The 12,382-nt window shown below is 30.0% G+C and overlaps 1 protein-coding gene across 1 annotated transcript in view; it reads right to left on the bottom strand.

The window, feature by feature from the left end:
• The window catches only part of LOC100210071 (uncharacterized), a 45,924-nt gene extending 36,170 nt beyond the window's left edge, over positions 1-9,754 (bottom strand). Inside the window, exons 1-2 of the mRNA XM_065807622.1 lie at positions 9,511-9,754; positions 9,258-9,421 (exon numbers count right to left, since the gene is read on the bottom strand). Coding sequence (XP_065663694.1) covers positions 9,258-9,421; positions 9,511-9,734 — 388 coding nt within the window. The 5' untranslated portion in view covers positions 9,735-9,754. The remainder of the gene's footprint in view (positions 1-9,257; positions 9,422-9,510) is intronic.
• Positions 9,755-12,382: the final 2,628 nt, after the last annotated feature.

The raw sequence follows: 12,382 nt of genomic DNA, 5'->3' as shown, positions 1-12,382 counted from the left end.
TGCAGTTTAATTAAAGATGTTTACTTTTATTATAATTTATTTTTAAAAAAGAACAAAAATCTATTTAAACTCAGGTGCTGTAAATCCAATTTACACCTATTATAAAGTTGGTCCTGTTAATCATGCCAGGTGGCTGATATTAGCAGTACGAATTTTAGTTTTGTATTTGAGAACAGAACAACCTACTCCTGTACTTGAAGAGATAGTAAAGTACATACAGACAGAATATGGTCCAACCTGGTTTGTTATTAAGAAATCAAAAAACTTTAAGGGCCAAGAATTATATACACAACATTAAAAAATATAAAGACTTTTAGCCAAACTATACAAGACATTATACTAACTGTTGTTTTAAGAAACGCGTATTGTCTTCTCCCAGAAAACTTTCTTTTATCCCTTCTTGTTAATGATATGAAAGAACTATGAAATAGAGCAGTTAGGTTGATCTTAAAATGCAGAGACAATCCTCCAACTGCCCTAGTTGATAGATTATATGGTGGCAACAAAATTAACAAAATCCCAAATATTGAAAATCTTAAAATTGAGTGTGACACATGGACCGATCTGGTTTCTGATAATAAACTGATCTATGAACCTCCTGCTACTAAAAGATTAACTTATCAGGAACTACTTAATACAATTGAATGTAAACCAGATCCTTGTGAGCTTGACTGGGACTTTCCATTGCACAGTCAGTCTGTTAAGTGTGCTGTAAAGCTTGTTTCTGAAGTTTCAAAAAAAGCGTATTCTTTACAGAATAGGCATGAGTTAGCAGTAGGAAAACAAAAAAGTTGAATTTCAAGGAAAAACTTTTATTCGAAATAAGATTATGATATATAGTATTTATTGTTTTTTAACTTTCTCAACACTCCTCTATGTTATAACCCACAGTATTATAATAAATTTAAATGCTAATAATTAAATGCTAAAAATTAATTAAATGCTAATAATTAAAATAAAAAAATATCATCAATAACATAATTTTTCTAAGTTTTAAGTCTTTTATTTTACCTAAAGCTAAAACAAAATTTAGTTAAAAATTTATTTTTTAGTTGCTAATTTTTGGAACTATTGCTGGATTATACCTAGGGAATAGCTAAGGCTAAGCATTGCACTTTAATAGGATCTAAGGATATTTTAAAAACTAAATTTTTTTAGCCTAAAACCATATGCCTTTGTTTAGCTGTAAAGCTGTAAATAAATGCTGCATGGTAAATTTATTTTTTATAATACCTAATTTGAATAAAAAAAATAAGAAAAAAGTAATGGTTTTAATTGAGTTTCGATAAGCTTTTAGTATTTAAAAAACTATTTTTTCAATAAAAGTTCGTTTACTTTTAAAACTGTTGGGGATCAAACGCAGTTACTACTTTTGCTACCTGTTTTCACTGGTTCTTGCAAACCTGTAAAATATAACACTAACTTGTATATTCAACTGCTATATAACTAAAAATAGTATTTAGTTGATGGGTGCAATGTAAAATCAGCAATGACAGAGTTTTTATTTTTACCAAAAAAATTAGGAGTTATGTAACAATGTTTGTTTTGCAGTTTTTAAGCGTAAAATTAGTGGTAACTGGAAAGTTTCAATGATTTTGCTTCTTTGTAACAATACAACAACATCCTTACTGTAAATGTAGGCAAGAGATCTAAAAAATTGAAAACTTTAAAACTACTATCTATAATACCCTTCAATTGTTAAACACATTTTTAGTAAAATTGACACTTTAACTGAATTTTCTAATCAATTGCAAAAAATTTGAGCAAAGTAGAAAAAAAAAGAAAGATTGTTCCGAATTCCTGACAATATTTCCCAGCTATCTGAGGGCACAGCAAGTTAAAATTTTGAAAAAAGTACAAAATTGACCTCCCTTACTTAACAATCAACCTGTTGTCTTTTTTTCAAAAACTCTCTAAAATCTGAGTTTAAATATTCTTTAAATGAGAAAAAAAAACATGCACAATAGTAAAAGCAGACATTGAAGGTACTCTTTAACTGCATGTCATTTTAGTTTAATTAAACCTCTGGCGCAATGTTGACTCACCTTTATGTTGCTATCTGTATGTTTGTGTTCTGTCTAAACCTCTGACGCGGTGTTCATTCACCTGTTAGTTACTGTATGTGTGTTTGTGTTTGGTTTAAACCAAAGACGTGGCTTACGTGTTTATTCACCCGTAAGTTATTTTATGTATGCTTGTGTTTTTCCTCTTTATGTTTATATGTATGTTTTTGTTCTGTCTGAATGTCTGACGCAGTGTTTACTCACTCTTAAGTTACTTTATGTTTGTGTTCTGTTTAAATGTTTAAATCTATTTAGACGCAGTGTGAACTCATTAACTAAGTAGATCTCCAACTATAAACCTACAGTCACCTTGATCTCTAGTATTTGTTAGATGTAATATTTTTCCTAATGCATTTACAAAACATCATGGCAAATATTTTAAGGTACTTTTTGCAGGAAGCAGCTCCTTTTAATTATTCCAGGTCAGGTCAGGTTCAGGATCATCAGGATCACCCTGCTACTGGTATCATGTAACCCAGATACACCCTAAAGGTTAGGAAAAACAAAGTCAGACTTAAAAATTCCCTGCCTTGGGGCTCTTGGTTGAGTAAAGAATAGAGATGGTGTCTCGATAAAAATACTCATCTTGGGCAGATGTTAACTGCATTCAGCTACTGTCTTGTAGGAGGCCTCCTAGGCAAAGACTTAAAGGATAAGCTGAATAACTCTGGGTTACATTGTTTCATGCCTACGATGATGAACGCTGGATCTTCTTGACTCTTCTCATAAGTTTTTACTTGTACTTCCTTTATAGTGGCTATGCAACTCTTCCTGCTATATCTTAATGAGGGTACTAGCTTTAAAACTCAGTTTTAGAGCTAGTTTAGAGCAGTTTTAAAGTAAGGTAAAACTCAGCTTAATGGTCCTGAGGCCAACAGTAAAGTTTCTCTAGCTCTCAGAGAGGCTGATTCCATCAACAGCTGCAAAGTATCAGAGTATTAACAGCGCCATGTTGCGCATAGATGGTGTCCCTGTTAATGCTTTTGGTGTGTATTATCAATTGCATAGCTCATTGCTTGGAAGGCCATGCTCTATAAATAAGTCAAGTCTCTTTAAACTTAAATCATGCCAAAAGTAACCTAAAATATTAAACATAAAATACCATCCTCACCACCTAATTGCTTTAATATATCTTTTACAAGTATTTGTGGTCTGTAAAGCAATAGGATATGCAGCGCTTGTTTTAAAGCGTTAAGTTGCCGGCAATTTACATACGAATTATGTACGCCAAGAGCGATTTACATGAAGCAACTTTGATATTTTTTTAACTTTTAAATTGCTCTATTAAGCGGTAAGATAAAAGAAGTAATTAATTTTACAAAAAACCACTTTGACGATTATGTAAAAATTATGTTTGAATGACAATTATGTTAGATATATGCGCTATTTACTAATGAAAAACTTAAGCTTTGTTAAGCATTTTTTTATCAAAATAATTAGTCATTATTTATCAAAATATATAGTATGCTATATATTTTGATAAATAATGACTAATTTTATAAAAAATCATTAATAAAATTGTTTATTGTTATTAGTAACAAAAAACAAGTTTATTCAATTTTTGCTTTGTATACAAAGTTACTAAATGAAACTTAAAAGAAAACCATAAAAGAAATATTTATAACTAAATGTTGCGATAAATTATTTTATGTATTATTTTTTTATTTAGCAAGTATATTTATTTATACAAGTTTTTATAGCAATAAAAAGAAATTCCTTAAACCTCTATTGAACAGTAAAAACAAGTGAATAACAAAAAACAAAAAAGTTATATTTTATATTATTGCTGTTTATGTTATTTTTACTTTTATTTTGTTTTATGGTAATGATCGATTGTTTTGCTTGAAAAGCGCAATATTAAACGCAAACACGCTTGAAGCAAACCAATACACAATACAAACAAATACAAATCACTGGTAAAGTAAATAAATAAAATGTTAATTTTTTAATTTTTTACTCCCTAACTTTTTAAAAATAAAAAATTGTTTTTTAGTAGCAAAGCAGAAATTAAAAACTAAGAAATAATAATTTAACAAAATCATATTTTAAATAATAAATTAATTTCATTTAATTATTTAATAATAATTTAAAAAATTTAAGGAAAATAAACATTCCAATATAACATTTCTTTATTGTTTTTTGTTAATTGAGTTATTTTTTTATGGTCGCATTTTGCGGAAATTTATTATATTGCATTAGTTTTGATGTCTTTAAAAAACAAAAAGATAAAGAAATTTTATGACATCAAACTCACATTAAGCTAATGCATTAAGCATTTGTTATTTAAAACAAGGCCTGTTATGTCATACTATATTTTTCTTCTAGATTGAAAATAATGTATTCTAAAAACTTATATTTTTATATAATATTACTAAAAAAAGCTTAGATTAAAAAATCATTAAGCTACCAGAAATCGTGATTTACAATTCATTTAAATTTGCAGAAAATTTTGTACAAGAATGCAAATTTTTTCTTGTGTTTGTATATTTTTGACCCTTTAAACTTTTTTTTTTATCTATTATTTTTAAAACTTTTAAAAAAATTACTATTTATAATCATTACCTTTCATTTATTTATCTATTTAATAAAATAAGAATTCTTTTTACTATAATTTTTTTAACAAAACAAAATTTACATTTTTTTAATTTTTGTGATTAAGATCGAATCTTTCTTTGACAGATTAATAGACACTATCTCAATAAATCCTGCCCTCTTAAAAAACCATCCTTTTTGCCATCAATTTTGCTTGCCGCTTCTGTTACCTATTTAACTTGTCTTTCAATTGACTACTTATGATAACGCCAATCCGGAACATCCATAGGCTGAAATATAATCAGTTTAATTTCTTTTGTTGTCAGATCACAACTAAGAAAAGGCTCATAGGAGATAGTCCAGTCAATTAGCTGTTTAAGTGTTGTTGCATCAGGTTTTATTTCATCAGGTTTGAAGTTTTTTTGTCACCGGGGCCTCTAAATTTCACAACTAAATCTATATCATTCTTTCTTTCCTCTACATTCTCTGAGCAGAGCATGGTCTGAATGACGAACTCAGAGAAAGCATACCAAGCATACCAAACGTTGGCATAATAATTGCAACTACTTCAATTGATTGATATTTCATAAGGCTAAGTTGGTAAAAAATGTGTCTCAGTTCTTCAGTAAACCTGTGTTTGAGTTTACTTTTAAAACACATAGTTATCTCCCACAACGAACTCAAATAATAATTTAAGGTTTTTTAAATTCTCGTCATTTGCTCAACTTGTTTCTCCGCGCAGCGGCCTTGTTCGTCAAGATCGTGTTTTGGAGTTATAGAGTTGAGATAGGGTTATAACCACTATTAAGTAGCCTCCTCATCTGTAGTGGCCTTCTTGGCTTTGAGGAGTTGAATTACAAAAAAAAAAATTTTTTATGGAGTGTGCAAACCAGCTAGTTTAGTTTTCTTTCTAGTTTTATCGGTACCATTATTTTTTTTAAATTCACATATATTCAGCAATTACTTCAGCATGTTTGATATATTTTTGAACTTTTTCAGGTGTGAAATGGAGAAAATACCTACCACCAGGCTCTTGACATACTGTACAATGTTCCTTTTTGATTGTAGCAGGATAATATTCAGTCAAACCTTTAACTATTAATTGAACTTTTGTATTATCAATTCTGCCATTAAAAAAACACAATCAATAATGCTAGTCCTGCATTGAGTGACAAACTCTATAGAAAGAGACTGCATAATTTTTTCTTTAGCTCTCTTGCCTTTGTTGTGATCAATAACCAACATGGAGCTTTAACAATTCCTTCATCCTTGTAAACGTTCCTGAACTTCATTTTGTTAACACTTAAGATTGAGCTCAGTATTGCTGTTTGTTATGCAACATTCATTACTAAATAGTTCCTCTGTTTCGCTAAATTCCAATTTAAACCTTCCTGACTTCTATTTGTTGCAGTTCTTCATACAATTTTTTTTTAATGTAGATAAAGAAATTGAATTTTCGTTAAATAACTTTTTGTAAAATACTTTAAGTACATGTACTTTTAATTATATATATATTATATGTTATGTATTAGTATAAGTAAATTAAAATGGTTCAAATGTCAAAAGTTAATCTTGAATTTAATTAGATTTTGTTAATTTAAAGTTGAAACAGGCAGATACTTGTAATAAAACTAAAATTAACTTTACATAGGAGTTTAATTAACATTTATTCATTAACTACTTTCAAGTTTAGCCATAAATCTATCTTTATCTTTCAAACTAGCTTTTTCCCTAGCAACCAGGTTGGCTGCATTCCAATCTTTATACTGGGTTTTCTATATACTGGGTTTTTGTTAAAAAAAATTTTTAAAAAATCATAAATTATGATTAGAAGTAATCTTCCATCAGTTGAATCTTACCTATAGCAACATTCAGTAGACTTGCTTGCTCTTTTTTTTTTCCTTTTTTGTAATTCACCTTTCCAAAGCCGAGAAAGCCAATACGGATGATGAGGCTACTTGTGGTCAAAACCCTCTCAGTGTTGATAGGTATTATCCTTTGATTCACAAAGACTCAAAAAGTTACATATTACTTGACTTGTGGGTATACATACACATCAATTTACCTATTTGTTGTGAAATCAGGTTTGAATCTTTTGACCATTCTTTTATGTGCTTTTGCTTAGCACCTATTCACACTATCACTTTCTTATTGTTCTTTATCATTCTCCTTCTTACCAAGACTGCACTCTTTTAGATGTAATTTCTGATCAAACTGACCATGCTATCTCTCTCTTTACCCCTCTGCCATTATTGTTTTTGGTGACTTTAATGATCATCAAGCTGAATGGCTAAGCTCTAACATCACTGACTCTGCTGGCACTAAAACCTATCATTTCTGCATTTCTCAATCTCTTATTCAGATAGTTAACTTTGTGACCTGTTTTCTGACAACCAAAATCATTTACCTTCACTCCTTGATTTATGTCTTGTCTCTGATCCTAGCTTGTGTTCAGCTTCTCTTCTTATTCTCCCTTAGGTGGTTCTGACTATGCAATGACCTCTTTAAACCTTTCATCTTGTACTTCTTTTTCCAACTCACTTTATCATCACAGTACTTACTACTAACCTAAAGCTGACTGGGATTCTTTTTGTGATTTTCTTAATAGCGGTCCTTGAGCTGATTTCTTTTTTCTCTCAACTGATAAATATGTCTCCAATGTTATCTACAGGATCCAGACAGGTATGGAAGTATTTATTTCTTCTCATCAGCTCCAAGTCAAGCCTCATTCTACTCCATGGTTTTCACCTTCTTTTGCATCTGCTATATCTAACCGTAATCATTTTTTTCAACTTTTTCAGAAGAAAAACTCTCTAGAGAACAAACGGCTATTTAATGTTGCAAGAAATCGATGTAAACAGGTGCTCTTATGCTAAGCTCCATTATTCTCAGTTCACTAAATACTGTATCTTATCTCAGAAGTTAGGCTCAAGAGACTTTTGGAAAATCTTCAACAGCGTCATTAACAAGGGTAGATCTAAAATTTTATCTCTCATTCATGGGACTGATCTTATAACCTCTTCGAAAGAGAAGGCAGAACTATTTGCAAAGAACTTTTCATCTAATTTGACTGTCAAACTTTACGACTATTCTCTTCCTTCCATTCCAATTAAATAGGTTAACCTATTGTTAGACATTCAAATCACTTCAGCTTCCATTGATAAAGTTGTATCTCGATTAAACTCTTCTACGGGTTATGGTCCAGACAACATTCCTGTCATAGTCTTACAAAATTGTTCTCCAGAACTCTCTTCAATTCTCTCTAAACTATTTAATAAGTGCTTGAGTCTTGCTTTCTTGCCTGCTGGAAAATAGTATCTGTTGTTTCATTTTTCAAAAACTTAGGTGAAAATTCTGACCCCTTCAATTATCGACCTATCAGTCTTCTTTCTATCTTAGTAAGGTCTTTAAGTCTTTGATCAACAAATTTCTTATATCTCATCTTGAGTCAAAGAACTTACTGTCAAATTATCAACACAGTTTTCAATCCTCTTGCTCAATGGCTGACTTGCTAACTGTTGTGATTATTTTTCGACAAAATTTTGCTTGATGGTCTTCTCTATAAGCTTTTTTTATATGGCCCTGAAGGCCAACAGGAAGCCTTCGAGTATGAAAATAATAAAGTAGTTAGAAAGAAACAATTTGATAATCTCAAAAATTTTCCAGATACAGTAACTTCTGGGGTACCTCAAAATTCTATCCTTGGGCCTGTTTTGTTTCTTATCTACATTAATGATCTTCCTAACAACCTTTCATTTAAAGCAGCTCTTTTTGTTAATGACTCAACTTTATACTCTTGTCTTGAAAAAAAATCATATCTTTTTGATTGCTAACAACAAGCAGCTTCTTGTTGTTAGCAATCAAAAAGATAAGATCTTGAACCTGATCTTACTTTTGTTACAGATTAGGGCTCATAGTGGTTTGTAAATTTTAATTCCAAAAAAACTCTCTTATTTACAGCAAACAACTATTGCAATACTGTCAGGATTCCTATATTAATGAATGGCAACCCTCTCACTGAGTCCTCTACTTTACAACTTTTTGGATTACTGAACCGTCCAAGGTCCTAATATTGCTGAAAAGAAACATATGTAACAACAAGTACAAAACACTGGTAGAAAAAGTTAGTCGCATACAAGCTAATCTTTAATATACACATATAAAGTATTGACATGAAAAGAAAACTACAGTCCTTATAAAACATAAAGACCCATCAAGTTTCCCTCTTATCAATGATCAAACAAATCATATTGAAATTTAACTTGAGCATTAACTTTATTGCCCATATAAATAATTAACACCTGAGGAACATGACCTCATCAATAACTTTCATAAAAATACTTTAATAAAGGATTTTTGAGGAATCCCATATATTCAACCTTAACGAGCTGAAAACCTAGTCAATGATAAACTGATTTATTTTTATCTATTAAATTAAATTGAGATCCTCAAGTGTGAGCCACCTGCCATTAGGTCTCTTAGAAAAACATAAATGGAGAACATTGCTTATTTAATTTGAACTCTGTTTACTTCATGGCTGCAGACAACATTTTGATTTGTCTACCTACTCTAATATTACTTGTTAAAAAATTATTAGAATTAATATTGTGGTCATTAAAATCCCAAGCACTATAATGTATATATATATATATATAAGATAACCTTTTAATATATCTTCATTGATCATATCTTTGTTTAAACTCATATATCTCTCTTCATCACAAATTTTTTCGATTTCTAACTCTTCTGGAGACATAGAATCATTAGAAACAATTTTACTGAAATCGAACTCCTCAATATGGTACAAATGGCCACGACAATCATATCTAGAACATACATTTTTACAAGTTAAAAGATGTACATGAACTAAAGTATATATAATTAAACCAGTAAGTAAAAAAATTTTAAAACACACCTGTCAATTAAAAGCATTTTATCTCCCATCCAAGGAATTAATGTCTCCCCTTTATTTACTGATTCAGCTTGTTGATCATCTCTAAATAATTTGCACTCATAACCAAAAACTAGCAAATCATCATATTTAATTGCAGTTTCTGATTGATAGTTATCGTTTGACCGACGTGAGTAAGAACTATGAGATTTCTTAAATTCTTCCTCTGGATCATATAGTATAGACATATTTTTCTAAACTAAATTTATAATATTACATATATATGTGTATATATATATATATATATATATATATATATATATATATATATATATATATATATATATATATATATATATATATATATATATATATATATATATATATATATACACATATATGTTATTTAATGTGTTTAATGTATTTAATTCAAACATGTTTGAATTAAATACATTAAATACATTAAATAATAATAATAATAATGTTAATTTGAATGAATATTTTAGGTATATTTTAATAATTATACACTTATTATTATTAATATATTGATTTTTATTATTTCAACTTTATTTTAATATAATTTTATTCTAATTATTAAATATTTTTTCCTATTTTCATATACTCTTTTCTTATTTCTTTGTTTTCTTATTTTATTTTCTTGAGCTGTTCACATTACGTTGGTATGTTTAAAAAAATTTCAAACTATTTTTATAATTGATTATTATATATCGTTGGAAGGAGGCTAAAATTAGTATTACAGTAATGAAAATTTCATAACAAGGCAACAATTCTACGAAAAGTTACGCTCATTTAAAGTAACAAAATTTGATTACAAGGATTCAATAAAACTGCGACCAATTTTAAAATGTCAGATTCGGCTAACGGTAATTTTATTAGGGAACTTAGTTGTTTATATGCGCAATATTTTGCTTTAATTATAGCGCAGTTGGTGCAAACTTTGTGCTGTTTATAGTAAAAACATGAAATTTAGTGGACATGTTGATAAGGTTAAAACATCCGCTATAAGACTCAGACCCACTTTCAAAAGACCATCAATGGTTTCCATCGAAACTAGTACCTGCCCATAGCAACATAATTTTATTTTTCAAAATCTGATTATACACCAATCGAAAGCTCAATAAAAATAAAGCAAAAAAAATTAAAACACTATATAAAATTTTGAAAGGTTTTTATTTATTTAGAATATGAAATAAGTTTATTTTTTCAATTTTCCTTATATTAAACACTTTGATAAGACAATCAAGCCCATAGTATTTTCCCTCTGAAATTATTTATATTTTACTGGCCGTGGCGCAGTGGTAAGAGCGTTTGCTTTAGAAGCAGGAGATCCAGGATCGAAACGAGCTCGAACATACTTTCGCGTCACGGTATGGAAGGAGGCCACACTAGTCCGAAGTGGCTCCAAACTTAAACTTGAGTTTCCGAAGAAATCCTTTGGGGGAATTAAAGACGCATGTTCCCATTTCAAAAATTGAAATCAAACTATTTTGTCCGAGAAAGAAAATTGATTTTGTCTTTTTAGCATTTTATGAAGAAATGCCGGTTGACAGAATTATTGAAAAAAATGATTTTGATTATTTGTGTGCTGGAACATTCCGTTATTATGTGTGTGGGTTTAGGAAAATCCTTAGTTTAAAAAAAACATTAGTGTACTAAGCGGTAGTTGTAGAAATTTTGTTTGAATATAAAAAAAGCATAGTATTCATAATATTGAGGCTTTTTTATCACAATTAAGTTAAAATGATAATCACTAAACAATTTTAATTCTCATTTATTCTTCCAAACAAATAAAAATCACATTGATTATTTCTTTTTACATTCTACAAATGTTTGCCGTTAAATTCGACCACTGATGCTTCCAATTTTATTCCATATTTGGGGTGATGAGAGGGTCTTTTAAATCTAGTCCAATGAACACTGAAGCTGTGATGAATAGACTCAGTTACTTGTTCGCTATAACGCCCAAAAGACTCTTTTCTCTGAGCAACAGAGTCTTGAATGTGATAAAAAACTGAATGAACCTTTGGAGTGACACTGACCATTGTAAGTTGAAGATAGGAGCTTTTAAAACTGTTGATTTTATCAATATAGCTTTCATCAAGTGCATTGCCAAAGCAAGCTGTCACAACAAAATCAAACTTCCTGAATGTGTCAATGATGGGAAATGTTTCAAAAGGGCAATTTTTCTCAGCGAGCTGTTGCAACACATCAATGTTTTTCAAAAGTTTGTGACACTTATTCCCAGTAATTTGACCCCCATGAAAAGGCTGACATTTGATGTGAAGAGCTGATGGCCACTCATCAGCCTTTGACCAGCGGTCCTTCAGTGCTTTGAATGAGAATAACGTCTTTGAGTGAGAATAACGTCTTTGAATGAGAATAACGTCTTTGAGTGAGAATAACGTCTAAGACAAGCATTTCATCTTCCACAGAGATAAGGGGATCATGAATGACATTTTTGAACTGCTTTGCTTTTTTTAGATGTTTGCCAGCATTTCAAAGGCTTTCAAACACTTCCGTAGTGTTCCAAAAGTGCGAAGATTGCCTTTGAAGGACAGATTCTTGGAGTCTATATCACACCATGTGCATGGATGGGTACAAGCAATCATGGATGGGTACTAGCAAATTTGTAGATGTGACTGCAATCCACACAGGATGTTAGCTACTTTCATTTCAAATGAAAAAAAGTATTTCACATTGTTTGGTGTAATTAGGTTCAGGATTGTTCTCAGATTTTCATAATTTTCTGGAACATCTTCCGCAATGGATACAAGAAACTGACGTTCAACGCTACTGTCCTTTCCAAGCTGAGAAGTCAATAACTTTCTTTTAGGTGGACAGAGTGATTGAGATGATAGATCCTCCTGGATTCCAA

Source organism: Hydra vulgaris, chromosome 10, assembly GCF_038396675.1.
Source record: "Hydra vulgaris chromosome 10, alternate assembly HydraT2T_AEP".
NCBI lineage: Eukaryota > Metazoa > Cnidaria > Hydrozoa > Anthoathecata > Hydridae > Hydra > Hydra vulgaris.
This window is presented reverse-complemented; position numbering and strand designations above follow the sequence as displayed.